The 26,918-nt window shown below is 40.2% G+C and overlaps 6 protein-coding genes across 6 annotated transcripts; 5 read left to right on the forward strand and 1 right to left on the reverse strand.

Moving 5' to 3' along the window:
• Positions 1 to 612: 612 nt before the first annotated feature.
• Positions 613 to 2,259, forward strand: LOC120413452 (sialin-like). The gene is made up of 3 exons (XM_039574286.2): positions 613 to 771; positions 827 to 1,620; positions 1,682 to 2,259. Exons 1-3 carry the CDS (start codon positions 689 to 691, stop codon positions 2,242 to 2,244), a joined length of 1,440 nt encoding a protein of 479 aa, XP_039430220.2. The 5' UTR covers positions 613 to 688; the 3' UTR covers positions 2,245 to 2,259.
• Positions 2,260 to 3,914: 1,655 nt separating this feature from the next.
• On the forward strand, positions 3,915 to 6,166 carry LOC120413471 (sialin-like). The gene is made up of 4 exons (XM_039574308.2): positions 3,915 to 4,150; positions 4,203 to 4,458; positions 4,874 to 5,411; positions 5,466 to 6,166. The coding sequence occupies exons 1-4, from the start codon at positions 4,122 to 4,124 to the stop codon at positions 6,026 to 6,028; spliced, it is 1,386 nt and encodes a 461-aa protein (XP_039430242.1). The 5' UTR covers positions 3,915 to 4,121; the 3' UTR covers positions 6,029 to 6,166.
• Positions 6,120 to 8,004, forward strand: LOC120413468 (sialin-like). Its single transcript, XM_039574306.2, has 4 exons — positions 6,120 to 6,472; positions 6,528 to 6,647; positions 6,698 to 7,244; positions 7,299 to 8,004. Exons 1-4 carry the CDS (start codon positions 6,269 to 6,271, stop codon positions 7,868 to 7,870), a joined length of 1,443 nt encoding a protein of 480 aa, XP_039430240.1. The 5' UTR covers positions 6,120 to 6,268; the 3' UTR covers positions 7,871 to 8,004.
• Positions 7,954 to 9,646, forward strand: LOC120413467 (vesicular glutamate transporter 1-like). The gene is made up of 2 exons (XM_039574305.2): positions 7,954 to 8,359; positions 8,414 to 9,646. Exons 1-2 carry the CDS (start codon positions 8,036 to 8,038, stop codon positions 9,551 to 9,553), a joined length of 1,464 nt encoding a protein of 487 aa, XP_039430239.1. The 5' UTR covers positions 7,954 to 8,035; the 3' UTR covers positions 9,554 to 9,646.
• On the forward strand, positions 9,554 to 11,294 carry LOC120413470 (sialin-like). Its single transcript, XM_039574307.2, has 4 exons — positions 9,554 to 9,703; positions 9,757 to 10,051; positions 10,103 to 10,649; positions 10,703 to 11,294. Exons 1-4 carry the CDS (start codon positions 9,675 to 9,677, stop codon positions 11,242 to 11,244), a joined length of 1,413 nt encoding a protein of 470 aa, XP_039430241.1. The 5' UTR covers positions 9,554 to 9,674; the 3' UTR covers positions 11,245 to 11,294.
• On the reverse strand, positions 11,222 to 19,802 carry LOC120413472 (dynein regulatory complex subunit 2-like). Its single transcript, XM_039574309.2, has 5 exons — positions 19,588 to 19,802; positions 19,274 to 19,526; positions 19,119 to 19,216; positions 18,931 to 19,056; positions 11,222 to 12,044 (listed from the first exon to the last, which is right to left on the reverse strand). The coding sequence occupies exons 1-5, from the start codon at positions 19,717 to 19,719 to the stop codon at positions 11,313 to 11,315; spliced, it is 1,341 nt and encodes a 446-aa protein (XP_039430243.1). The 5' UTR covers positions 19,720 to 19,802; the 3' UTR covers positions 11,222 to 11,312.
• Positions 19,803 to 26,918: the final 7,116 nt, after the last annotated feature.

Genomic DNA, 26,918 nt, shown 5'->3' on the forward strand with positions numbered 1-26,918 from the left:
TCGAATTCTAAACTTCCTTCCAACAAACCTATTTCAAAATATAAAAAATACGTTTTAAAAATGGTTTTCGAGAAAATATCTTTATATTTTCTAAAAAAAACTTTTCATTTCTCTATTTATTTATCAATAGAGTAATGTGCTGACTATTTGTTCATTCTCTGATAAATGTCTAACATATTGATGGTTAGATCTTCGCATATCAATCTGGTACATGAATCACGAATGCAGTTCAAATTTGTTACTGTAGGATAATGCAACTTTAAAAATTAATTGAACCTCATGAACTATTAGAATTTTATTACTCTGTATGCTTAAGGACCACGTGGACACGTAAGGGGGTGGGGAGGTTTATTTGTATGGAAATTGTCCACGATGGAGGGGGAGGGGTTCGAGATTTCCAAAAAAGTATCCACGTGGTTTGTGGATGGTCCCTAAGCATGAAATTAGTGTTCAAACAATATAGTTAAAAATTTCGAGATTTGTTCACGTAAGTGTACGGTAAAACTGGCCACTGTAGTGAAAAAAAGAAGATAATGCAACACCGTGATTGCAAACATCTCTCGTTCTGATAAGAGTGCCCCAACCAGAGGTAGCAGCGCTTGTTCAGATACTCGTGTGGGGGAGTACACCGCGATGGGGGTACCCCACGACATTTGTCCGGTATTTAGTGAGTATTTTTCGATGGGACATGACTCAAACAAGTACCGTAACTCCGGAAGAAAACACCACAGAATTGGAAGCGATGGACCCGGCGCAGAGCAGCAAGTTGAGGTGAGTTTTAAACTTCTTTTAGGAGTTCGTTAACTGAGTTTTGATTTGATTCTAGCGATGGAATCGAGGCTCCGTGGTGGAAGTTGTGGGCGAAACGCCGGAACGTCGTTATGCTGATGGCCTTTTTTTGCATGCAGGTCGTGCATCTGACCCGGTTGAGTTTGAACGTAACGGTTGATGCCATGAAGGCCGATCTCGGCCAAAGTTGGGACAACGAACAACTGGTGAGCTCGTTATTCTACGGATTGCTCGTGACGCAGATTCCCGGTGGCTTTCTTGCCAGCAAATTTGGTTGTACGAATGTGATCACTGTCGATATAGCTGGGACCTCTGTGCTGGCAATCTTCACGCCGCTGGCAGCCTACGGCGGAGCCGGATGGATCATAGCGGTTCGCGTTCTACAGGGGATGTTCCAGGGGGTGGTCTTCCCCTGTCTGCTTGACCTCTGGGCACGGTGGGCACCTCCGTCGGAGCGGACGAACAGGGTCATGGTTACGTTCGTGGGAATCGTTGTGGGGACGCTGAAAGCGATGTTCATCGGTGAACCCCTGGTCGAATTCGTCAGTTGGGAGAGTGTGTTTTACATATTTGGAGGCGCTGGATGTTTGTGGTGCGTGGCATGGATCAAGATGATCAGGAAGTCTCCGGACGAGGATCGATCGATTACTGATGGGGAGAAAGAGTTCATCATGCAAACTTTGGGGAATGTTGAAGGACAGTCTGGAGATGTGAAACATCCTTGGAAGGGGGTTTTCACCTCGACTGCAGTTCTAGCGTGTGCGATTGCCAGTTTCTGCCAAAGTTGGGGACTCGTCAACACTCTGAACATGTTTCCAACATTCTTGAAAGGTAACTATATTTGTATCTCATCTAGAACAACATATTAAATCAAAACATTCCAAATTTTCAGAAACCCTACACTACGATCTCTCCCCAACGGGTTTCCTCACAACACTCCCGTACGTATCAGCCATAAAAGGTCTCACTATTGCCGGCCCCCTGGCCGATCGTCTCCAGGTCAAGGGACTTCAAACGGCTACCCAGGTTCGCCGCAACTTCACCTGTGCCTCCTTCATAGCGCAGCTGATCTTCATGCTCGCCGGAGCGCTCGTGCTGAACCCAACAGCGGCCATCATCCTGATGACCATAGCCGTGGCGATGGGATCCTTTGCCTGGGCCGGGTACGTCGTAAACCTACTGGATATGTCACCCAAGAGTGCCGGAGTCATGATGGGAGTTGTGGGGACCTTCGGGACCGTAGCGGATATCGTGTCGCCGGTTGTGACCGGGAGTCTTACGGCGAACAATACGGTGGAAGAGTGGAACGCGGTGTTCTTCGTAACAGCCGGATTTTACCTTTTGGGATGTGTTGTGTATTGGTTCCTGGCTTCTGGAGAATTGCAGCCGTGGTCAGTTGAAAAGCGGGCAAGGGATCAACAGAACGGTTTGAGCGCAATAATGTCTTCAGTGTGAATCTAGAAATGAAAATCAATCATATTGGTTCTCGAAATGTTTCAGTAGTTGAATAAAAAAAAAACATGTAGCCATAAAATCGTCGCCGTCGTGCTAACTTGTCACACGTGCATTTTGGGCCAAATTGAGTTAATAACGCCATTTTGTGCAGCAAACAATGTCTCGCCTTTTGACCTTGAAAGATCCCCAAAATTCGATTTCAATCCTGAGATTTCAATAAAAACTCCGTGCATTGTTGTCGCTCTTCATATGAAACAAGATTCAATCTTGTCGTGCTATCTTGTCACACCCTGAAAATTGATGTAAGTGCGACAACTGGCCGGTGGTTTAGTGGTTAGCGTGGTAGCCTCCAAACCCCAGTATGGCCTGGGTTCAATCCCAGACGGACCCGGTGGCATTTTTCGAGACGAGAGTTGTCTGACCACGCCTTCTATCGGATGGGGAAGTAAAACGTCGGTCCATTAGCGTAAAAGAGGTTTTGAGTGACTCACCACACATAACCTTCGGACGCCTAGAATTGAGCAGAAACTTGCAACAGAGCCCACAAAAGACCCGGGGGTCGTTAAAGTGGATTGCTTTGCTTTTTTTTGCGACGACTGGCCAAAGAGATTTCAGGTCAAAACGCGTTTGACGCACGTACAAGTTAGACTACCGTAAACATTTGTAATTATAATTCGGGACTCCAGCAACCAACTTCAACCAAACTTCGGGACAATGCACAGAATGGTCAGCCAAAAAAAACGTGTTTGTTGTTGTTTACATTGCGTGCTCTAGTTTTTGTTTATTCAAGGTCAAACATTAAAACGCGTTTTTCTCGGAACGTCGAAATGGCGGTTGCGACAAGATAGCACGACAGCGTCGAAATACTAAGATTTTATCCCAAGTCATCTGCACTATTTTCATTCACCTGTATTCAGCAGAAGTTCGTATCAACCTTGAAGCAAATGTTAGCAACATATCATTTCAGTTTGTTTAGAGATAACAGCTACAGTGGAACCTAACCTAGTACAATATATGTGATATTCTGTGAAAAATTTCAAAAAATATAATAAAATAAACCCAGATTTTTTTATGTTTCGTCAAATCTAAAAAAAATATTGCAAATTTTACACTTAACTCTGTTTTACGGTATAACATATCGTCGCTGTAGTGCTATCTTGTCGCACTTCAATTGAGGTAAGAACGCCATTTTGTGCAGCCCACAATGCCTAACCTTTTGATCTTCATAGATTTTCAAAATTCGATTCCAATTCTGAGATATTCAATAAAAACCGAAAAAAAAACTCCGTGCATTATTGTCACTCTTCTTTTGAAAAAAGTTTCAATCTTGTCGTGCTATCTTGACACACCCTGATAATTCCGTATTAACTTATCAGTAGGGCGAAACCTTGCTCTTGTGACAGTTCACACTGAGTAAGAAAGGGATAGGCTGCTTGTTTACATCTGAAGTTTCGCCCAATTGAAAAGTGAATTGATGTAAGTGCGCGCAACTGGCCAAAGGGATCTAAGGTCAGAACGCGTTTGACATACGTACAAGTCCGACTACCGTAAACATTTGTAATTATAACTCGGGACTCCAGAAATGAAACCCAATTAAACAAAACGTGTTTGTTTTTGTTTACATTTCGTGCTCTCGTTTTTTTTTTATTCAAGGTCCAACATTAAAACGCGTTTTTCTCGGAACGTCAAAAAGAGACGTGTGACATGATAGCACGACAGCGTCGAAATGTTGATATAAGATAAAAAAAAAACAGTAGTGAATCGCACCCTGATTGTTGAGCCACTTCCAGTTCTGATAGTTGCTCGGTTGGATCTCTGGCTCTGCATTTCCTGAAGGTTTGTTTGTAAACCTAACAAAGCTTGCGAACGGAACTTGGATGGACCTGAAAAAGCAAGAACCGCTCAGGTAAGATTTAACCCTACGTAGAATACAAAGTTTAAATCGACTCTCTTCCAAGTGATGGAATTGCTGCGCCAATGTGGAAGTTCTGGAAGCGACGACGCACCGTGGTAGCGATGATGGCCTGCCTGGGAGTACAGTTTATGTATTTGAACCAGCTGAGCTTCAATGTAACGCTGGCGAGTATAACTAAGGAACAAGGCAACGAAGAGTGGCTTAGGATGAAAAATTATCTAGTCAGTTCGTATTTGTTTGGGTACCTTTTGACGCAAATTATTGGAGGTGTTCTAGCTCCCAAGTTGGGTTCAACAAAAGTAAGTTGGAAGTATCACAACTTGTTTCTTTTAGTTGATGTCAGTAAACGCTTCAGTTTCGGCAAGGTATGATAGATTTGGGCTTCCTAAATACGCTGCAATCGACAAAAATGAATTTTAGTGAATTTCTTGCGAAATAATAAAGTTGTAAATTTCGAGACGCCTCCATGGCTTCATCTGACAATGATAAATTCAATGGAGGCGCCTGGTTTCTTAGAATGATTTCATAGCATTTATACCCGAAATTTACAACTTTACTCCTTCGCAGAAAATTCACTGAAATTCAATTCTGACGATTGAAGCGGGTTCAGGGAGCCCAAATCTATCTTACCTTGACGAAACTGAAGCGTTTACTGTTACCAACTTCAAAATTATCGAGCTGAGTAATTTATTCATGATTATACCAAACTTCCAGATGATCGCCACCAGCATAGCTGGAAGCTCCGTTCTGACCCTGTTGACACCCCTAGCATCTTACGGTGGAGTCGGATGGCTCATAGCAATCCGGATATTGCAGGGAACGTTTCAGGGCGTCGTATTCTCCTGCCTGCACGAACTATGGACCCGCTGGGCACCTCGCAGTGAACGCGCGCATTTGGTACTGACAGCACTCGACGGAATCCAGATGGGAACGGTGAATGCGCTGTGCTTGGGTGACCTCTTGGTTGAATTCGTGAGCTGGGAAAGTGTATTCTATATATTTGGGATTTTTGGATGCATTTGGTGCTTCTTTTGGGCTAGAACAATCAAAGATCGTCCAGAAAAAGATCAATATATTAGTCAAGCTGAAAAGGAGTTCATTTTGCAAAGCTTGGATGATGTAGAAGGTCAATCAAAACATCCCTGGAAAGAGATTCTCACTTCTCCAGCCGTTTTCGCTTGTGCAGTTGCCAATTTCTGTCAGATCTGGGGTTCCAACACTATTCTAGCCAAACTACCATCGTTTTTGAAAGGTATACACTGTAATCAGTCTTCAAATCAATCCATGATCAAGTTTCGTTTTGCAGAGAACTTCAACTACGAGGTTGCTCCATCGGCCTTCATTTCAACACTTCCGTACCTGGCAACGACAATTGCGCTGAAGATTGCTGGTTCTCAAGCTGATCGACTCACGGGACTGTGTACGACCACCCAAGTGCGACGGAACTTCACCTGTGCCGCGTTCATAGCTCAGGTGATCTTCATGCTAGCCGGAGCGCTGGTTTTGAACGCAATTCAGACCTCAATCCTGATGTCGTTGGCCGTTGCCATGCGAGCCCTGGGTTGGGCCGGCTACATCGTAAACCTGCTGGATTTGTCACCGAGTAGCGCGGGAGTTATGATGGGGTTGGTGGGAACGGTTGGAACCATAGCGGATATCACGTCACCTTTGGTCACTGGGCTTCTTACTCCAAACAGTACGGTTGATGAATGGAACGTGCTATTCCTAATTACAGCTGGAATCTTCCTGGTTGGCTGCTTTGTATACTGGATATTGGCTTCTGGAGAACTTCAACCGCGTGAGCAGGACAAACGTCAAATCCAAGATGCTGAAAGCTCTTCCATCAACGATTTTTCTACTAATTTGTAATCAAACAATAAAGAAGTTTCTCAGATGAACTCGTCACTATCTCCTTTCACTACCCACCGGCATGCCGGCAATCTCCCCCAAACATACAATAAATGATAATTCCCGTCAGCTTTCGAGTGCCCATCTCTAATAGCATCACAATATGATAACAAGACAGAGCTTCTGCAGCGGCATCGCAGCACCGCTTCGACACCACCTTAGTCCGGTCTGGGAGATTCCCGCGACCAGTTCAAACCTCCAATGGACGCCGTGGCGAGTAGCAAGCTGAGCGATGGGATCGACGCCCCGCTGTGGATGTTCTGGAAGCGGCGCCGCTACGTGGTCGTGGTGATGGCCTTTCTGGGCTTCATGAACCTGTACCTGACGCGGGTCAACCTGAGCGTTGCCATCGTGGCGATGACGGAGAATCGGACCGTGGTGGGGGAGGACGGGAGCGTTGCGTTTGTAGGTTCGCGGGTGAGGTGATGTTTGGGTTGATGATCTTGATCGGCTTTTTTAGGAGCGGGACTTTGATTGGAGCTCCAGCGTGCAGGGGTACGTGTTGAGTTCGTTCTTCTACGGATATCTGGTGACGCAGATTCCCGGTGGGATGTTGGCGGCCCGGCTTGGAGCAACGAATGTGAGTTTGTTTGAGTTGGTAGAATCGTTCTTATAGGAGTTATTTTGCAGATGTTCGGTACGGGTGTAGCGGGTACCTCGATTTTGGCTCTGCTAACGCCACTAGCTTCGTACGGTGGAGCCGGCTGGGTCATAGCTATCCGGGTTCTGCAGGGAATGTTCCAAGGGGTGTCCTTCCCAGTGATGCACGAAGTTTTCGCGAAGTGGGCACCTCCGTGTGAGCGATCGCGCATGGTGATGCTATCGTTTGCGGGAATCTACGTCGGCACGATCGTGTCCAATCTCGTGAGTGGAATCTTAGCCGAGGCGCTCAGTTGGGAGAGCATATTCTACGCGTTTGGAGCGGTTGGTTGCTTGTGGTACATCGCGTGGGCTGTAATGATCAGGAGGACACCTCAAGAAGATCGTTTCATCACAGTTAAGGAGAAGGAGTTCATCATGCAGAGTCTTGGGAACACTGAAGGTCCTGTGGAGAAGGTGAAGCATCCCTGGAAGAGCATTCTTAGCTCGTCCGCTGTGATAGCATGTGTAACGGCAAACTTCTGCAACAATTGGGGATTCTACAACATGTTGACTTTGTTACCGACGTTCTTAAAAGGTGTGATCACTTGAACAACTCTCAGTATCAACCCTAACGATCTCTTATCCACAGACGCCCTTCACTTCGAGACCCAATCGTCCGGAATTATAGCCGCCCTGCCGTACCTCACCATGTCCATCATGCTCGGCGTAGCCGGTTACCTCGCCGACTGGTTCCAGATCAAGGGCATCATGACCACAACCCAGGTGCGTCGTAACTTCAACTGTCTATCCTTCATCAGCCAGGCGGTCTTCCTAACGACCGGCGCCATTCTCCTAGACACCATACCAACGATCATTTGCATCACCATTGCCATCACGATGGGAGCGTTTGCGTTGACCGGCTACGCCGTCAACCATCTGGACCTGTCGCCCAAGAGTGCCGGCGTCATGATGGGACTGTCCAACTCGTTTGGAACCGCCGCGGGCATCGGATCGCCCATCTTGACCGGCTACCTCACGCCGAACAAAACCGGTGAGGAGTGGAAGATGGTGTTCTACGTTGCGTCCGCGATTCACATGGTCGGTTTCGTGGTGTACTGGTTCTGGGCGTCCGGCGAGCTGCAGGCCTGGTCCATCGAGATGCAGGAACGGCGGACGCGGGAACGCAAGGGTTACGAAAATAAAGCAAGCGTTGAAGATTAGCGAGGCAATTGTTTTCCTTTGATATGACAATCCCGGTCACACTACGACGAATCGTTCAAATTTGGGCCCGGTTATCATGGCAAGCGTTAGCTGATAACGCAGATATTCGCACCGGGCTCAGCTGTTCACCTGCTTCAGTAAAGCTGGCACGACTCTCTCGAAAGGATGGACGCCTCCGAAAGCAGTAGACTGAGCGATGGAATCGACGCCCCGCTGTGGATGTTCTGGAAGCGACGCCGGTACGTCGTGGTCCTGATGGCGTTTCTCGGCTTCCTAAACATGTACACGACGCGGGCGAATCTCAGCGTAGCGATCGTGGCGATGACCGAAAATAGGACGGTGGTGCAGCCGGATGGCAGCGTGATTCAGATCCAGGAGTTCGATTGGAGCTCAACGGTTCAAGGCTACGTTCTGAGTTCATTCTTTTACGGATACCTCGTAGCGCATCTACCGGCCGGGATCCTCGCGAACAAGTTTGGAGCGACAAATGTAAGTGAGTTCAACTTGCAAGGTCACCAAGTTTGATCACCCTCTAACCCACAGATGATCGGCACCGGAATAGGAGTGACTTCCGTCCTAGCCCTGCTGACACCTCTGGCAGCTCGCGCTGGCGTCGGTTACCTCATCGCTACCCGGATACTTCAGGGAATGTCCCAGGGCGTGATCAACCCGTGCATGCACACCGTGTGGTCACGCTGGGCACCTCCCAGTGAGCGATCCCGCATGGTTCTGCTGGCGTTTGCAGGGGTATTCGTGGGGACCATCTTGGCGATGCTTCTCAGCGGGGTCATTGCAAGCGCTTGGAGATGGGAGGGCGTCTTCTACATCTTTGGAGTGTGCAGTTTTGTTTGGTTTGTGGCGTGGTTCCTGTTTATACGGAAGTCCCCGGAGGAGGATCGCTTCATTACACCGATGGAGAAGAAATTCATTCTTCAAAGTTTGGGATGCGTTGAAGGTCACCAAAAGATCAAGCATCCCTGGAAGGGTATCCTAACGTCGAAAGCCGTCTACGCCATAATCATTGCCAACTTCTGCCAAAACTGGGGCTTCTACAACATGCTAACGCAGTTGCCATCCTTCCTGAAGGACGCCTTCAAGTTCTCCGTCCAAACCTCCGGTTTTGTCGCAGCGATCCCGTACTTTGCCATGGCCTTAACGCTCAGCCTCGCCGGATACCTTGCCGATTGGTTCCAGAACAAGGGAATCCTCACGACCACCCAAGTCCGGCGGAACTTCACATGTGGGTCCTTCCTCACCCAAGCCATCTTCATGGTCACGGGTGTACTCCTGCTGGATACCGTACCCACGGTAGCTTGCATCACGATCGCGATCGCGATGGGTGCGTTCGCGTGGTCCGGATACGCCGTAAACCAGCTCGATCTGTCGCCGAAAAGTGCCGGACTGCTCGCCGGAATGTCCAACTCTCTGGGAACCGTCGGAGGAATCGTGTCCCCCATTGTGACGGGATATCTCACCAAGAATCACACCGGAGAAGAGTGGACCACGGTGTTCTACATCTTGTCCGGGATCTACCTGTTCGGGGTGGTGGTCTACTGGTTCTGCGCTTCCGGTGAGCTACAGCCGTGGTCCATTGAGATGCAGGAACGGAGGGAAAAACAAGGGTACGAGAATAAAGCAAGCGTTCAAGATTACACCAGATCGTTTTACTCCCGTATCACCTAAACAACAGTCTATTTTCGCGACGGAGATAACCACGACCATAAAGTCGCGCTACTGTTTGCTCTTCTGTCACCTCAGACACTTCTCGTACAAGGTCGTTGTCGCGCTCAGTCTCCGCATAGCGATGGACGCCGCCGAATGTGACAAACTAAGGTTTGGCGACCCCGTCGGATCTTAAACTACTCAAGCTGTTTCCTCTCTTGCAGCGATGGAATCGCGTCACCCCTGTGGATGTTCTGGAAGCGACGCCGCTACATGGTGGTCCTGATGACCTTTCTGGGGTACTTTAACGTGTACTCGCTGCGGGTCAACCTGAGTGTAGCGATCGTGGCGATGACCGAACCTCGGCTGATCGTACTGAGCAACGGTACAGTGAGCTACCAACCGGAGTTTGACTGGAGCTCCAGCGTTCAGGGTTACGTGCTGAGTTCGTTCTTCTACGGCTACCTGCTAACGCAGGTGCTCGGAGGGTACTTGTCGAATCGGTTCGGTGGTACAAATGTAAGTCAGAGCTGATCTGTTCAGAGAAGAGTACCATCGTATGACTTGCAGGTCTTCGGAGTTGGAATCGGTGGGACGGCCCTACTAACGCTGCTAACGCCAGTGGCCGCTACCGCAGGTGTTGGATGGTTGATTGTAATCCGGATACTGGAAGGTATGCTAGAAGGGGTGACCTTTCCCTGCGGGCATGCCATATGGTCCTGCTGGGCACCGCCCAGCGAACGATCGCGAATGTCTACGATCGCATTTACTGGAGCGTTTGCCGGAACGGTGGCGACGATGCCTCTGAGTGGATTCATAGCGGATCGTTGGGGCTGGGAGTGGGTTTTCTACTTTTTTGGGGTTGTAGCTTGTGGTTGGTACATCGCTTGGATCGCGATCATTCGAAGGTCACCGGAAGATGATTATCGAATTACCCATGGAGAAAAGAAGTTCATTTTGCAGACGTTAGACACTACCGAAGCAGCTACGGATAAAGTTCAACATCCTTGGAGGGAGATGTTCACGTCAAAAGCCGTAATCTCAATGTCAATTGCAAGTTTCACTGAAGACTGGGGTTATTACACGCTTCTTACCGGATTACCGACGTTCCTGAAAAGTATGTCATTGTGATCTACAATATGATTTCTACAATTTTAAGTCTCATTCCAGCCGTTCTCAACTTTGACCTCAAACAATCCGGACTGCTCTCAGCACTACCCTACCTGGCCATGGGCATCCTCCTCAGTTCCTCCGGCTACGTAGCCGATTGGCTACAGATCCGCAACTACTTGACGACCTCCCAGGTCCGGAAGTACTTTACCTGCGGTGGCTTCTTGGTCCAGCTTATTTGCATGCTGGTCGGTGCTCTTGCACTGAGTCCACTGCCCACAATCACCTGCGTGACGATCGCCGTCGGATTCGGGGGCGTCGCCTGGACCGGTTACCTGGTGAACCCGCTGGATCTGTCGCCCAAGAGTGCCGGAGTTCTGATGGGGATCTCCAACGGGTTTGCTACCTTTGCCGGAGTTATCAGTCCGATCGTCAGTGGATACATTACGACCAACAACGGGGAAGATGAGTGGAGGTTGGTGTTTTACATAGCGGCGGGGATCTACGTCGTTGGAACGATCGTCTACTGGGTGTGGAGTTCCGGCGAACTGCAGCCGTGGTCGATTGAAGTTCGAGAGAGGAAAAATAAAGTCACGGAATGATCGTAAAACGTTTAATTTATTAGAATAGACCTTGACCCAACATTCAAAACCTCCAAATTATAGATCAATCACTCAACCCCCCTCACCGCCGGCTTCAACGCGTCCAAATTTGCTTCAGGTCCACCGCCAGTCACCTGGCAAAACTGTTTAAACTGCCGTTGCAACTCGGCATTTTCCCTCGCCAGCTTGTCCCTTTCCTCCCTCAGCAGTACATTAATGGCCGTCACCCGATTGATCTTGTCGAAAAAGAACTCAAACTCCGCGGCCTGCCCCGCGTCCCCCACATGCCCTTGATCGATCCGCTTCTTAAAGTAATCACGATCATCAACGCACTCCAACTTGGCGCAAGTCTGAGCCAACCTTAATATCTGCCTCCCACGTTCCACCAGCCGATTCAGGTGTTTTTGCACGTGGAACACCTCCCCGGCCAACGCTTTCATACGCTCCATGTGCTGCACCTCTAACTTTTTCATCTCCCGCTTGTGCGTATCGATGTCATTCTCGAGGTTCCGCTTGAGCAGCCGTTTCGTGATGATCTTGCGCGTGCCGGCCACCTCAACCTGGATGATCCGTTTGTTCAACAGTTTGATCGAGCCGTTGAGTTCGCGAATTTTGGCGCGGTTCGACTCGATGATTCTGCCCGAGACGAGGTCCACTTCGTACAGGTTTCGGAATGCTTTCTCCTTTTCCGGGTGGAGGATCTTGGTGAAGTATTCCTGGGCCACGGTTTGGATGACGCCGTGGAGAGCTTCCAGCTGGACGGTTTTACGGTCGCGGAGACGATCGCGGCGTTCGATGTGCTGGAAAAATAAAATTTTATTTGTGTTAAGAAATAGTTGTTACTTGGTTTTGAAGCCAATTTCAAAAACATAAAAAAATATTAGTAACAGCCTAAAATTAATGATGTCTCAAATCTTAAATTGATAATTTTAATAGGTAAACAAACATTTCAACGGGACTCTTCACAATATTTTTTACAGCTTTTTATATTAGATTTTAATTGTTGTTTTTTTTCTATTTGGCCCAAATATTCCAGGAGGATTCCCTTTGACCAAAGAAGCCATTTTGCATGATTTGTTGTCACAAACAAATATCCATACAATTTTGGCAGTTATCCATACAAACAGACTTGTAATAAGACATTTTCTAATCGATTTGGTGTCTTAGGCCAAGCTTTACGTATTGGTTAAAATATTCAGAAAAAATGTTAAAGTCTAAATAAAGTATCAAATTTTTAATCAGGGATTTATTACTGAAGTCCGTATTTCTAAATTTTCATCAGCAAAAAATATGTTAAGAATATTATTGGCATTTTTAAGCCAAAGAGAGGTACGGACATGAATTTTGTCTTGGAGTTAAATTAACCCTCTACTGCCCAAATTTTTTTTTCGAAAATATTTATTTTTTCCGTGTTCAAGAGGTCATTTTGAGCAACTTTTGTTCTACAAAAAACTATACTTGTTTAATGTTTTTCATGTTTTATTTTTAGTATTTTTGGTTGCATTTATCTTGTTTAGTTTATATTTGTTTTTGGTAGTAATTTACCACCTCCTATCATTACTTTTTGCCATTCTAATTTTTTTATGTTCTAACAGTCACTTTTTAAATTGTTTAATTGTTTTTCACATTTTCTGCTATAGAAAAGCACCATTATCATCAACATTGTTAAAAAAATGAGTAGAGGCAAAGTCTGAGACACTACAAAAATTACTGCATACTTATTTTTACTTAAAATATAGGAAATGTTAGTTTAAAAAAACACAGCCAAAGTTGACCCCTAAAAATATACATTTTTAAAAAAACATTGGCGAACTCACATAAAACAAGTCAAACTTCCAGCCCAATTTTTTTCTTAATGTTTTATGATCTAAAATTGGTTTCAAAATGGATTAGTTTAAATTTGAAGTAACAAAATTTATTTGTAGAAATAAATAAATTCAGGCAAAACAAAAATGTTACATTTGCTATTTGAGATTGGTAAATTAAATTTTGGAAAAAAGTTTTCCGTTATCAAGATATACGATATTGAATATATTTTGAGGAAAAATCTTCAATTTCACCGAATATCCCTTGCAGAACCATCCATAAACTACATGAGCACTTTTTAAGAAATCTTTGAGTAGATTTCTAGGATTTTGCAAATTTTTCAGCAATTTCAGCAAAGTCTTCATACAATTTTGGGAGCTGTTGATGTATGAAATTCTGTACCTTGAGAATGTATTTTCTGATCGATTTGGTGTCTTCGGCAAAGTTTGTTATTAGGATTTTAAGGAAAAATAGTTTCACTGAAAAAATAAGATTTGTTTTTGCTTTTTATCACTTAAAGTTAAATTCCCAAAAAATGTTTTTTTCAATTTTCGAGACTTTTTTATATCTACCTTTTTTTTTTTAAAGGTCCGATAAGCTATTGTGTTTCATATGTTTATAGGACCTATTCAAAAAAAACCTCTGGATATGTTTTGGGGAACTAAAAACACATCTTCATTGTCATAGTGCGTGATGGAGCAAAATCTGTTTAGGAGATATAAAAATATATTTTTCGAAAATATCGTGCTTTTAAGAAAATATCGAAAATATGAAATTAGGAATAAAGGGACAGGGGGGGGGGGGGGCAGAATGGTCTGCCTAAGTAAAATGTACCGAAAACCATAAAAACATACAAATTTATGAATCCAGTGTAGTAGGCTTATGCTTTGGGATGTTCCCTTCAATGTTGTATACTTGGTTGATGAAAATTTTTAGCTTATAACTATTTTTGGGCAACTTTAAAAAAAAAGGTTTTTTCGACTACATTTCCAGAGTGCGGGGCAGAATGGGCCACCTTAGAAAACAAGCCATTTCGTCTAATACAACGTTGAAGGGAGATAAGAAATGACTTTAGGGACCTTTCTAACATAGTTTCCATGAAGTTAGACCACTTTTATGAAAATAGTCGCTTACCCACGGGTCCCCCACAGACCGTTATTATAAATAAAAAAAATTCCACCCAAACCAATGATTGGGCATGGTTCCTGGGACCATTCTGCACCTCTGGGCCGAGTTTCAAAATATTTGCCGGCAGAAATTTCGAATACGGCCAGTTTTAGTGTATCGAGTAGAAATTAAGGGGAAATCACATGTAAAATGCGTAGGAAAAGATCAAAGTTTCAATGTTTTAACTCCAAAACATTACTGGTCATGGTTTTAAATTGTATTAACATGTAGCAGAATTATATAAAAACGATTTACAGCACTGACTTAGCCGGATTAAGCCAAAGTTAAGTGACTTAAGTATATTATTTACAAGTTTATACCTTAATATTAAAAAAAAACTCCTACATCAAGGAATTTAAAGTTAAGGAAAACTAGATAGCACAAAAATAACTTAAAATGGGGTGACTTTGAGCCAAAGGGTGACACTACTCGAAACACTAAAACTGACCGTATTCGAAATTTCTGCCGGCAAATATTTTGAAACTTGGCCCAGAGGTGCAGAATGGTCCCAGGAACCATGTCCAATCATTGGTTTGGGTGGAAATTTTTTATTTATAATAACGGTCTGTGGGGGACCCGTGTTACCAAAACAACAATTTTTGAAAATAGTGTTAACATGTTGTAATAAGACACTATTTTTACAAATAAGCATCAAAACAACTAAAAAATCAACTAATGTTGCATTAAACGTGATTTGTGAAGCTGCCAGTGGAGAAATAATCAATTTAGCTCAAATTTCTTAACTTTTGGTTGTTTTTATAAGGCAGTAAAAGGGTGGTCCATTCTGCCCCCAAGTAGATTTTAATTTAACACTTCCACCACCAAGCCTCTAAATGATTTGAAGGTTTCGTTGTTGTTTAGTAACATCTGGTAACATTATAAGCATTGAACAGACTTTTTCAAACAATCCAACTTTCTAGAAAGCTTATTTGAAAACCTCGAAATAAACAACATTGGCGTGATTTTGTCAACAAACTTACATTTTTGCTCATAATTCGAAAAATACAATTAATTCAAACGTCGTTTTGAGTATGGTAATGTTATTTGACGTTCTTTACAAGACCCTTGCCTTACAGTTGGTCTAAATCCATTCTAAAGCCCAAAACCAAGGGTGGCCCATTCTGCCCCCCTGGTCCATTCTGCCCCCCCTGCCCCTAATCTATTTTAAACCTTTTCCAAAGTAGAGCTTGAATTTATAATATTGATTTTTTTTAATGAAATGATCAGAAAATTTTACAAAAGTTTCATTTTTTTACATTCAAAATCGGACCAATTGTTTCCGAACCATCGCTAGTTGTAAATTACAGGTTCATTAGGTGACACTTAGAAAAATAATTTTAATCGAAACGATTTTTTTTGTCTAGCTGTATCTCAGAAACTAGGTAATCGCCCGATTTTCAAAGGAGCAGAAAGAAAATTGTAGGAAATATAGTTTTTAAAATGATGAATTACCTTTAAAAAAGTATTTTTAAAATGCAAAATAACAAAAAGAAATCGAAAATGTATACCTAAAAGTAGCTATAACTTTAAACAGTGTTAAAATGTGTAGTGCTTTTTCGTTTTCGTTTTCGTTTTACGGAGCAAGGTGGGGGACGCGGCCTCAAGTCAGTCCAAGTCCGGTTTCTTGTGGAAAAAAGGGTAGTGGCCGAACTAGTATTGCATTCAAAATGAACACCACCGGAAGATATAGGGGATCGGGAGGGGGAAGGTGAAAGAAAATTAGTGTGGGTGTGAGTAGTAAGAACTTGGATGACTTGAGCAGTTACGGTAATCTGAGTTTAACACTGAATAATGAAAATCTTAAATTTTGATTCAAAATAAAAAGGCCCGGAGGAAATTAAATTATTATTTAATTAAATAAGAAAATGTTACTAAACGGAGATTGATACAAAGGAAACCTAACATGTATATCAAACTTAAAGGAAAATAAAAAAAACGATGGATGAAAACTAACTTGTCTAGGGAATACAAATCTTGAGGCCTTTTTCTGGGCTACGTCCTGTCGCGTCCGTCAGTATTCTTGTCCTACATTACAACTAGAAGCAGATCTGCCACTTAAATAGAACACTTGGACCAATTTAACTAATCATTTAGATCCAATTCTTTATTATGGAAAACTAACTAACTTGAATAAATAACCTTAACTGAACTGTCTAAAAGTAACTTGAATCTCAAATCCCAAAAATTGTAATTACAAAGCCAAACATTCCTATACCTAATTTTTAAACCTGTCTTGCCGGCCCAAACAAAAAACCATAAATCAACTGTTCATATTTTACAAGTTGAACACTCGTCGTTAAGACGACTATTTCGTGCCTTCCATTTTATTAGGACACACAAGCTTTGCAAACAGGAGCGTATCCCTATCATACCTTTTGTAAACTGTTATTTGAGTGGGAGAGATACACTCCTGTTTACAAAACCCATGTGCCCTTTTGAAATGTTAGGCTCTATTTGATCGTCAAACCTCCAGTAGATCCTCGATTCGCAACAATGGTCGATACAACCATAATCCGAAAACCGTTAGTTCAACAGATTAACGAATTTTGTCCGATATCATTTCATTATTGATTGATCGAGACTCTATGGAAATTTTGACATATCAAAATGCTTTGTATTATTACTTAAATGGAAGTTTAAAATTTATGCACGTAACATTTTTTAAATAAATTTCAAAATCTATTCTATCCTACAATGCCTAGAAGAGGCCTCTGTTTCTGTTGTGAGTAAGCGCTGGTTTCAGAGTTCATTTTTCAATTTAAAAGGGGTGGGAGACGACTAATTTGCTTCATGAACTCCTACTCGGCCTTGGGACCACCTCTTAAGACACTGATGGCTCCTAGCTAGGAATTAAACCTAGACACAGCGTCGAGGCCCGCTTCGCATGGCAAAAATGTTGGCTGGGGGCAATGCTGTTAATCGTTGAAATCAACGGCGTTTATATCATCGATGTCGATGATCGTTGATTTAAACGTAATCGTAATCGCAGCCATCGTTGATTTAATCGTCAACGTCAACGGACTCGTTGATTTAAACGGCGTTGATCAACGCGTTGATTATCGATAATCAACGAGTTGATCAACGGCGTTCTTTTATAGTTTCCTAGAGTTTTATTAGGAAAGAACGATTTTTCATAAATGTTTTGATTGGGAAACATTCTCAAATTGATGTGGCATGGTTGTTCGGGGATCCGGGTGTACCAAGAGGACCGAAGTGACCGGATTTTAAACCGTAATTTAAGCCCTAGCTAATTGCTGGTCACTTTCATCTCCACTTTGGTTCCCAAGTCCAACCAGGATTTTTCTTATGTAAATGACACCGAGGACGGACTATTGGGAACCGAGATATGGTCGGATTTTCACCGGAATTATTGTTCCGGCGGGTTCAGTAAGAGTATCGCGTGGCTAAATATCGACACAATTTGTTTTTCTATGATACAATACTGGATTGACCACATGACCCATGTTCCAGAACCCAGATTAAGATTGGCCAAGATGTCAAACTTCGTGACAGACCGGAGTAGCCTACGCCTACTGTTGGTGATCAATGAGTTTCGATCGAATCCCAAGAGAAAAATCCTTCGCGTGGTGTCGAAAACCAATCGCAGTAGGTCATAAATATTTTGTTTACTCATTGATCAATAACAGTAGGCTACTCCGGCCTGTCACGAAGTTTGACATCTTGGCCAATCTTAATCTGGGTTCTGGAACATGGGTCATGTGGTCAATTCAGTATTGTATCATAGAAAAACAAATTGTGTCGATATTTAGCCACGCGAGACTCTTACTGAACCCGCCGGAACAATAATTCCGGTGAAAATCCGACCATATCTCGGTTCTCAAGTGTCCGTTCTCGGTGTCATTTACATAAGAAGATCCTGGTTGGACTTGAGAACCAAAGTGGAGATGGAAGTGACCAGCAATTAGCTAGGGCTTAAATTACGTTTAAAATCCGGTCACTTCGGTCCTCTTGGTACACCCAGATCCCCGAACAACCATGCCACATCAATTTGAGAATGTTTCCCAATCAAAACATTTATGAAAAAATCGTTCTTTCCTCATAAAACTCTAGAAAACTATAAAAGAACGCCGTTGATCAACTCGTTGATTATCGATAATCAACGCGTTGATCAACGCCGTTTAAATCAACGAGTCTGTTGACGTTGACGATTAAATCAACGATGGCTGCGATTACGATTACGTTTAAATCAACGATCATCGACATCGATGACGTTGATTCAACGATTAACAGCATTGGCTGGGGGGGAAGTGATATTATCACGAAATTTTATTTTAAAGCCAACATTGCTAACGGCGTCGAGGTCCTTACTCATGCCCAAGGAAGTAGCTATAACTTTAAACAGTGTTAAAATGTGTAGTGCTTTTTGAATGCAAATTCGATTTTGCTTTAAAAATATATTTTTAATAATTTTTTATCCAGGTTTTCGACTTAAAAAAACGGAAATCATATCAATAGCTCAGAAGATGTCTTTTTTTGAGAGCCCGTACCTCAGAAAAGAAAAGATCAATCTAAATTTTTCTCAGACGTATTTTCAAGGAATTTCTTCAGCTTAAAGAAAAATCTGAAATAAACATTCATGTGCACTATTTTTTTAAATTTAATTATTCATAACTATTTTCTTAAAATTAAACATTTTGATAATCGAATCTAGACCGTAAATAAAATCTTAAACATTCAAACTTTCCCACTCACCGTGTTAATGCAATCGTCGTTTTTCTTGATAAAATCAACACGATCGTCCACAAGCCCTTGTTTCATCTCTTCCTCAAGCGAGATTAGAGCACCTTCCATTTTTTCAACGCACTCGTTGGCCTGACTCTGCGGATGTAAAAAAAAGTGTTATCTCTTTATTGATGCAGATTTAGTTTTCCGGTGAATACTAATTTCAAAGCAACTTCTTGTCGAAAGTCATCCAAACGATCTTCACGGTCTTCAACGTATTCCTTGGCCAAATTTGTTACGAAATATTTATGCATTTCTTAAACATAAATAATTGTATTATTGTGACGGTTTTTGAAAAATTTCTAAACAATACCCAAATAACAATCAATCAGCCTCTTGATTCGCTGCAAATTCCTCGAATAAATATCCTCCATTTCATCCCTTTCCTCCAGCGTCCTGTCAATGTACAGATTCTTCCGATCAAATACCATCTGCAGATTCTGTTTAGTCTGCAACAACTCCTCCACCACGTCGGCCAGCCTAACATCCGAGCACATCCGTTCCCAGTCTTGAAAGACGCGCCCTTCCGTCTCCTTGGCAAAGTTTTGCTCCCGTTTCAAGTGATCCTGTGAAAATCCCGAGCATCCAATATAACCTCAAAAAATAGATAAAAAAAAAAGTAAATACCCTCTGGCACTTCTTCCGCAACTCGTCGGCGGCCGCCCGTTTGGCGCGGAGCTTTTCGAGCTTTCGAAGCTTTTTCAGCTCGGCCTTGGTTGGCGCGGGCTGATCGTCCGCGATCGTGGCATGTTTTTCCATGTCCGACGTGGCACGATGGCAGGGTGACACTGGTGGCGAATGACAGCTCGTTTGACGGGGTCTAATGAGCTTGTTCCGTTCACGCCCCAGCTTGCTTAGGTCTGTAAGTTGGAGAAGGAAAAATGCTTGGAAAAATGAAAAATGTAGTGCTTTTTTGTGAGTTTAGTTCAAACAAGAGTTGGAATGGATGAGTTACATTAGTTTTATGCTTCTGGTTATGGTGTGTATTTAAGCGTATTTGTGGGTATGTCCAACAGAGCAATTATTATTAGTAAATTATTCACTGAAGTTGACCATGTCTGGGCGTGGAAAATGGATTAACACAAAGTGTTGAACTCGATTTAGAATCAGATAATTTTATGATTTGATTATCTCGATTATCCGAAGGTTTCCGATGGTTGTTGTTTTGTTTTTTTTTTGTTCTGAAATCTAAAAACTAAAAACTAAAAACTAAAAACTAAAAACTAAAAAACTAAAAACTAAAAACTAAAAACTAAAAACTAAAAACTAAAAACTAAAAACTAAAAACTAAAAACTAAAAACTAAAAACTAAAAACTAAAAACTAAAAACTAAAAACTAAAAACTAAAAACTAAAAACTAAAAACTAAAAACTAAAAACTAAAAACTAAAAACTAAAAACTAAAAACTAAAAACTAAAAACAAAAAACTAAAAACTAAAAACTAAAAACTAAAAACTAAAAAACTAAAAACTAAAAACTAAAAACTAAAAACTAAAAACTAAAAACTAAAAACTAAAAACTAAAAACTAAAAACTAAAAACTAAAAACTAAAAACTAAAAACTAAAAACTAAAAACTAAAAACTAAAAACTAAAAAACTAAAAACTAAAAACTAAAAACTAAAAACTAAAAACTAAAAACTAAAAACTAAAAACTAAAAAACTAAAAACTAAAAACTAAAAACTAAAAAATAAAAACTAAAAACTAAAAACTAAAAACTAAAAACTAAAAACTAAAAACTAAAAACTAAAAACTAAAAACTAAAAACTAAAAACTAAAAACTAAAAACTAAAAACTAAAAACTAAAAACTAAAAACTAAAAACTAAAAACTAAAAACTAAAAACTAAAAACTAAAAACTAAAAACTAAAAACTAAAAACTAAAACAAAACTAAAAACTAAAACTAAAACTAAAAACTAAAAACTAAAAACTAAAAACTAAAAACTAAAAACTAAAAACTAAAAACTAAAAACTAAAAACTAAAAACTAAAAACTAAAAACTAAAAACTAAAAACTAAAAACTAAAAACTAAAAACTAAAAAACTAAAAACTAAAAACTAAAAACTAAAAACTAAAAACTAAAAACTAAAAACTAAAAACTAAAAACTAAAAACTAAAAACTAAAAACTAAAAACTAAAAACTAAAAACTAAAAACTAAAAACTAAAAACTAAAAACTAAAAACTAAAAACTAAAAACTAAAAACTAAAAACAAAAAACTAAAAACTAAAAACTAAAAACTAAAAACTAAAAACTAAAAACTAAAAACTAAAAACTAAAAACTAAAAACTTAAAAACTAAAAACTAAAAACTAAAAACTAAAAACTAAAAACTAAAAACTAAAAACTAAAAACTAAAAACTAACTCCACTTCACCCCTGTTTTAAATCTATTATCATCCAATGCTTAATCGCTTACATCCTTAGATTTACGTGTCCCCTCGCCATGCAACACTTCTTTAGCCTGAACACCCCACCAACTACTAGTTTTTACTCCCAACACTCTAGACGCTCTTATCGCGGTCCCATCGCCGCTAGTGATTGGTAATTAATTTACTAATTATTCGTCGTCGAGCCGTCTGAAATTATGTGTTAGCTGCCAACCAAACCAAACCCTGCCTCGAACATCATCATTATCATCGTGACCGTCTCCCTTAGCTGCACTATCTGATGCAAACTAATCCAGCTAGCTGAAAAAAAGCTGCCCCGGCGTCGAGACTGAAAAAAAGCTGCGCCTCTATTTATAATACAGCCGTTGCCGGTTTTTGAGGAAGTGTGCCTCAATTAAACGTTGATAGGTTCGTCTGGCGGAACTCGCGCGCGCGGAAATGTATCAGCGCGTAGATCAAGTGTGCTAAAAACTAGTCTACCGGCTTTTGGGGTGAAAGAGAGATTACCCAACCCGGTGAAGGGTTATGACTTGAGGGCTGTCATGGGCTTATCAAAATTTGAGAGATTTAAACAAACCATATACTTTGCTTTGCTCACTAGCATGAGAAATTTGCATTATTTTAAGTGAGCGATAATTACAATAAAAATGACGAGTCAACAATGCCAGACGGCCTAATCTTATCTCAAAAATGACAAGGTGAGCTTCACAAAAAGTTGCAAAAATGCGCAATTGTAAAGCTGCACACTCAAAGCATTTGCCTTGCTTGTGGTGAAAGAGTCAACTTTATTGCCAAATAAATAGTGCCACCGTATATGGCCACAGACGAATAGACATGAATTCAGTCTGGTAGTTTTTATGTTTGAACCACTTTGACAAATCATATTTTCACCACTGCTTGTCTGTGGTATGATAGAGAACTTATTTTAACAACCACCCCATGGGTAATGCAATTGGCGAAGGATCTTCACCGAGATAAGAGCGCGACCGCGCCATGGAGCCACCAATTATGTAATTCGTGAGAGTTTGACAGAGCTAACCGGCATAGAGAAAGACAAAATGAAGTCACTTGTGAAAAGTCGGTCACAATCTTATCTGGGATTTGGCGGGAATCGATCTTTTTGGTGGTTGGGGAAATAGTGAGTTATTTTAAATTTAAAATTAAAACTGAAAATTACTATCAAAAATTAGAAATTCCCTATATTTGTGTTTTGTTAAGCATTGCGACCAAATTTGGAGAATAATTAATATATTTCAATAAAGAGTAAAAAAGACAAATGTAGACACATCTCCCCTATGCAAAATGCTGAAAGTGAAGCTACCCGAGCTTTTTTGCTAGATCTATTTTCACTGGATTATCAACAATTGTGTTGACCAAAAAGATGGACGCTCTTTGGAATGCATCTCAGAAATGGTGTACAATAAATTGGGTGAGATCATCAGTGGTAGATTAGTGACCTGGTTAAGTCTAATCAGATTAAATTCAAAGTGAAACTGCCTACAAAATGTTATATAACATATTTAAACCTTACGAAAAACTAACTTATAACAAGCTACCTTAAATGCGATCGTGACCTCTTGATAAAAACATTTCAACCAAAACAAGAAATTTTGGAAGAAGGGGAAAAACATGTTATTTTATTGGGCACCTAATGTTGACCCATCAACACTTTGGCATTAGATAAGATTTGTAAAAGCGTTTTTTTATTGATATCAAGTTATCAATAGGCAAATAGGAAATTAGTAAGCAAGGTTCTTGCGAAAAAAAATATTTTACTCAGTTTTTTTTTACTTTATTTGTCAATTCGAATTATCAATTTAAAATTTATTTACATTTTACTCTAATAAGTGAAGTCAAATGTAGGAAGTCCTACTTTTATAAAACTTATTTTACCCTTATTTTTCTGTCGTACGTACTCAACTTTTAATCAATTAGAGTATTTTTTATGATTTGGTGATGATTTACATGTACACAGGGTGGCCCATAGATTTCGATATTGAAATTTGCCGTTTTTTCACGGTTTTCTCCCGAGCCCAGTACGAACTTTTGCGGAAATTTCTACATCGAATTACATTTTATATATCGTCTTTAAGTTTTAATATACTGTTGTTTATGCACACATTTCGTATAGGTTATTTTTCTCAAAAAAGTCCTAAATAACAAAATCAAAGGGACTTAATGTCTGTCAAAATCTTTAATACTGAAATAAAATTTGAAATAGATGATTTAAAAAATACACATAAAAAATACAAAAATATAAATTATTAAACAATGTTCACATCAAATCAGATTATTTTTTTAGTTTGTCAGCAAAAATCTTTGAGTTTTTCAATTTGCAATCTGGATGATTTCAAATACTCCTTACAAAAGGTAACAACCTCAAAACATATTAGAAAATCACAAACAAAAATTTTGCTAATTGATAAAAAAATAACTTCCAACAATGATTTTTTGTAATGATTTTGCCTCAGTGGATACAATTTTAATCTAGATTTTTTTATTTTTTTTATATTTCGATGTTAAAATATAAACAAAAATTTTATCCTTATGTTTGCTATAGTTTACACAATCTTTTCAATATGTTTGAAGTAATGTTATGTTATTGGTGTAGAACAATACACAATAACACGATTTTAAATGTATTGTTTCATAAATTTTATATATATTTTATATAACCAACATTTAAAACATTTTCAAATTTTATAATACTTTAATCTGAATAATAAAAAATAAAAAATTGTGTGCTCAATTGGCAAACTATCGAACAATTTTTTAAGAAAACTATAAAAGTGCGATTGCTACTTGTTTAAAATTTTATCAAGAAAATATTTAAAAGAAAATTAATAAAACAAGGTTATTTTTTTTTAAGATTGCAAAAAGATGGCAAAAAGCTTTATTTAACTTAATTGTATGGAATACATTTCAATTTTCTACGTTAGAATCCGTGGTCAGCAGTAGATTCGCAATCCAAAGGTCGTCCGTTTGAAACCCAGAGTGGATCAAGTTTTAGATCGAATAATTTGATTTGATATTTTTAAACATTTTTTTAATGCAAAGGGACACCTTCGAGCTTGTCGTTTTTTTATTTCAAGTTCTTGGACCACAGATTCCAAAATGACATGACCCAGAGAAAAATATATAAAAATAGAAATTACAAGTCATGTTATAAACATTTAAATGCAAGAAGTGTTTTAAAATGCATTCCACACCTGCCCAGTTGTTTTGAAATAATTTATTTACTTAAGTAAATAAGGACAAACTTATGGGAAATTGGACGAGCTTTTCGATACAAATATTTTCACGACTAAAAAATCAAGTCTGCCATATAGAAATTGCCAAAAACCACCAAAAACCGACTTTTTCAACATTTTTATTTTTAAAACCGCTGTAACTTCACAAGGAATGGCCTTAAGAAAATGGTCAATATGAAGACTTCTACGTAAAATTGTCTAGAGAATCGATTCCCGCATTCGATTTTTGAAAATTTTGACGTTTAGAGCACTTTTCAAGAAAAACAGTTTCAGTAAATGTTTTTTGTATTTTTTTAGGAGGGTTGCTCCATCCTGCATTTTTTGTGAGTCTTTTTTGAAACATCTTAGCCAATTTTCACAAAAATTTTGATCGAAAAAAAATCGTGGGCTCATCTCATAAAAGTGGTGCGTTTTTTTTTCTTTCAGTGTATTTTTTTTCTCATGCTCATGCTCATGCTTATGCTCAGTGTTTTTTTTTTTTTTCAGAAAGCCCGTCTAATTTCCTACAAGTTTGCCTTTGACCACTTTTTGTTACGATGCATACAGCAATATTTAAATTACGAAATACAAAATTTTTTAAAACACTTGCGCCCTTCTCAAATGTCGTTATCGAGTGCAACTGGCTCCATATACACAAAAATGGCTTATATAAGCGTTGGATAACATGTATACAAAGTTTCATTGAAATCGGAAAGGGTCGGATACAACCGATTCCCTATTTGACATGGAATTGCTCCTTAGACATTTTTTTCACAAAAAAACTTTTTTTTTGCTGTGCTGTTTAACGGAATTTAAAAAAAAAGCTAAATTTGTTTGATCGATCCCAGACATGCAAAATATGATTTTAAATGCAGGAAAATACATTTCAAATTGCTTCCAGTTGATTAGACTTCTATTTCCATAAATTTTTTGAAGTTTTTTGAAAAAAAAAATATTTTTTAATGTCAGAACATGAAAACCGATAAACAGAAAAACAATCAGAAGCCAAAGTAGCTCAAACACATTTTTTTTATTCATAAGCTTTAACTCTGTCCTAAACATTAAATAAATAGTCTGTTGAAGAGTAGTCCATATCTCAGCTTTGGAATGTACACAAGTTAAGCTAAAACATCGCAATATACTAAACAATATACCTAATAAGATTTCTCATCCCCCTTCTGCAAATCGCATACAAGTCTTTTGTATCATTATCATACTAAAAATCAACTAGAACATGCAACTTCGTTCTATATCCCAATATTCAATTCACCCTGATCAGCCGTATGCAGGCGTGTCACACTCTCTCAACAAGATACATTTTGCAATGTTGTGCGACATTCTCTCTCGCACAAAAGCGAGTATTTGTCGCACGCGGCATGTTTGCGGATAGGAACCGGTCCGGGAGGGAAATTACTTGTCGAAATTTATGGAGACAACACCAAGGGAGACATTTTATTAAATGGATTACAACGAATTGGGAACGTGATTGATGGCATGATTGAAAACTGAAATTTCATACCATTTCATACCAACTTTTATTAATTCAGAGCAGATATCATGTTGATGAATCACATAATTGTTTTGTTTAAATGCCTAAAAATCAAAACATGAAAACATTCACCACAAAGTGTTATTTATAACCCAAAACAAATCAAGTTGATGCTTATCGAAAGAGAATGAAATTGCTGAGAGCAAAAGGCTTGTTGCAACAACCGCGAACCTTGTTGCAACAGTATCGCATTGAGCCAGTGTTGCAACGGTTTGTAACGATACATTGCTTGCAGTAGACAGCTGAATTGTACACTCTCATTTCATAAACACATTTTGAAGATAATTTTAATATTACTTCAAAAACAAAATGAATTTATTTATTTATTTTTTTACGAGAGTGAATTAGTGTGCATTATTGCTTAAGAAATATTAATATTGTTTTTAAATGTCTGCAATTTGTTCAACAGTACGAACGAGAACTTACTCTTAAAATGTCTTTGTCATTTTTGGACCTGAACACCCCCAGCTCGTTGCAACATTCTCGCCATCATGTCACATCGCAGAGAGTATCATCACCGTGGAGTTTGCGTGGAGTTCGGAGTCAGCTCTCATCAGAACCTCCTTCTCTCTCTCCTCTCCCCCAGATGCTGCGAACTTCACCACCTGGGTCGCTCAAAATCTCTCCCGCAGCTTCAAACCGGCACCGGAGTCTGCTCTGCTCTCCAAACTCCAAACTCCAGCAGCAGCAGCACGCGCGACGAAGATTGAACCGCCGAGCGAAAGCGAAACCTCCGGGCGGCCTTAGCCCGCCGAACTCGTCGAGCAAGTTCGTCAGTCCGCTGGGTGACTTT

Source organism: Culex pipiens, chromosome 3 (assembly GCF_016801865.2).
Source record: "Culex pipiens pallens isolate TS chromosome 3, TS_CPP_V2, whole genome shotgun sequence".
Classification (NCBI taxonomy): domain Eukaryota; kingdom Metazoa; phylum Arthropoda; class Insecta; order Diptera; family Culicidae; genus Culex; species Culex pipiens.

Bases quoted from the DNA above. Each gene is read 5' to 3' on its own strand.
- LOC120413468 (XM_039574306.2), top strand. From the start codon at position 6,269: ATGGACGCCGTGGCGAGTAGCAAGCTGAGCGATGGGATCGACGCCCCG. The intron at 6,648-6,697 runs GTGAGTTTGTTT...GTTATTTTGCAG, and splicing joins CCCGGCTTGGAGCAACGAAT to ATGTTCGGTACGGGTGTAGC. The intron at 7,245-7,298 runs GTGTGATCACTT...TCTTATCCACAG, and splicing joins GTTACCGACGTTCTTAAAAG to ACGCCCTTCACTTCGAGACC.
- LOC120413471 (XM_039574308.2), top strand. From the start codon at position 4,122: ATGGACCTGAAAAAGCAAGAACCGCTCAG. The intron at 4,151-4,202 runs GTAAGATTTAAC...CTCTCTTCCAAG, and splicing joins AAAAAGCAAGAACCGCTCAG to TGATGGAATTGCTGCGCCAA. The intron at 4,459-4,873 runs GTAAGTTGGAAG...CCAAACTTCCAG, and splicing joins CCAAGTTGGGTTCAACAAAA to ATGATCGCCACCAGCATAGC.
- LOC120413472 (XM_039574309.2), bottom strand. From the start codon at position 19,719: ATGGAAAAACATGCCACGATCGCGGACGATCAGCCCGCGCCAACCAAG. The intron at 19,527-19,587 runs GTATTTACTTTT...GGATTTTCACAG, and splicing joins TGCGGAAGAAGTGCCAGAGG to GATCACTTGAAACGGGAGCA. The intron at 12,045-18,930 runs GTGAGTGGGAAA...TTATTTTTCCAG, and splicing joins ACGACGATTGCATTAACACG to CACATCGAACGCCGCGATCG.
- LOC120413470 (XM_039574307.2), top strand. From the start codon at position 9,675: ATGGACGCCGCCGAATGTGACAAACTAAG. The intron at 9,704-9,756 runs GTTTGGCGACCC...CCTCTCTTGCAG, and splicing joins GCCGAATGTGACAAACTAAG to CGATGGAATCGCGTCACCCC. The intron at 10,052-10,102 runs GTAAGTCAGAGC...TATGACTTGCAG, and splicing joins ATCGGTTCGGTGGTACAAAT to GTCTTCGGAGTTGGAATCGG.
- LOC120413452 (XM_039574286.2), top strand. From the start codon at position 689: ATGACTCAAACAAGTACCGTAACTCCGGAAGAAAACACCACAGAATTG. The intron at 772-826 runs GTGAGTTTTAAA...ATTTGATTCTAG, and splicing joins GCGCAGAGCAGCAAGTTGAG to CGATGGAATCGAGGCTCCGT. The intron at 1,621-1,681 runs GTAACTATATTT...CCAAATTTTCAG, and splicing joins GTTTCCAACATTCTTGAAAG to AAACCCTACACTACGATCTC.
- LOC120413467 (XM_039574305.2), top strand. From the start codon at position 8,036: ATGGACGCCTCCGAAAGCAGTAGACTGAGCGATGGAATCGACGCCCCG. The intron at 8,360-8,413 runs GTAAGTGAGTTC...TCTAACCCACAG, and splicing joins ACAAGTTTGGAGCGACAAAT to ATGATCGGCACCGGAATAGG.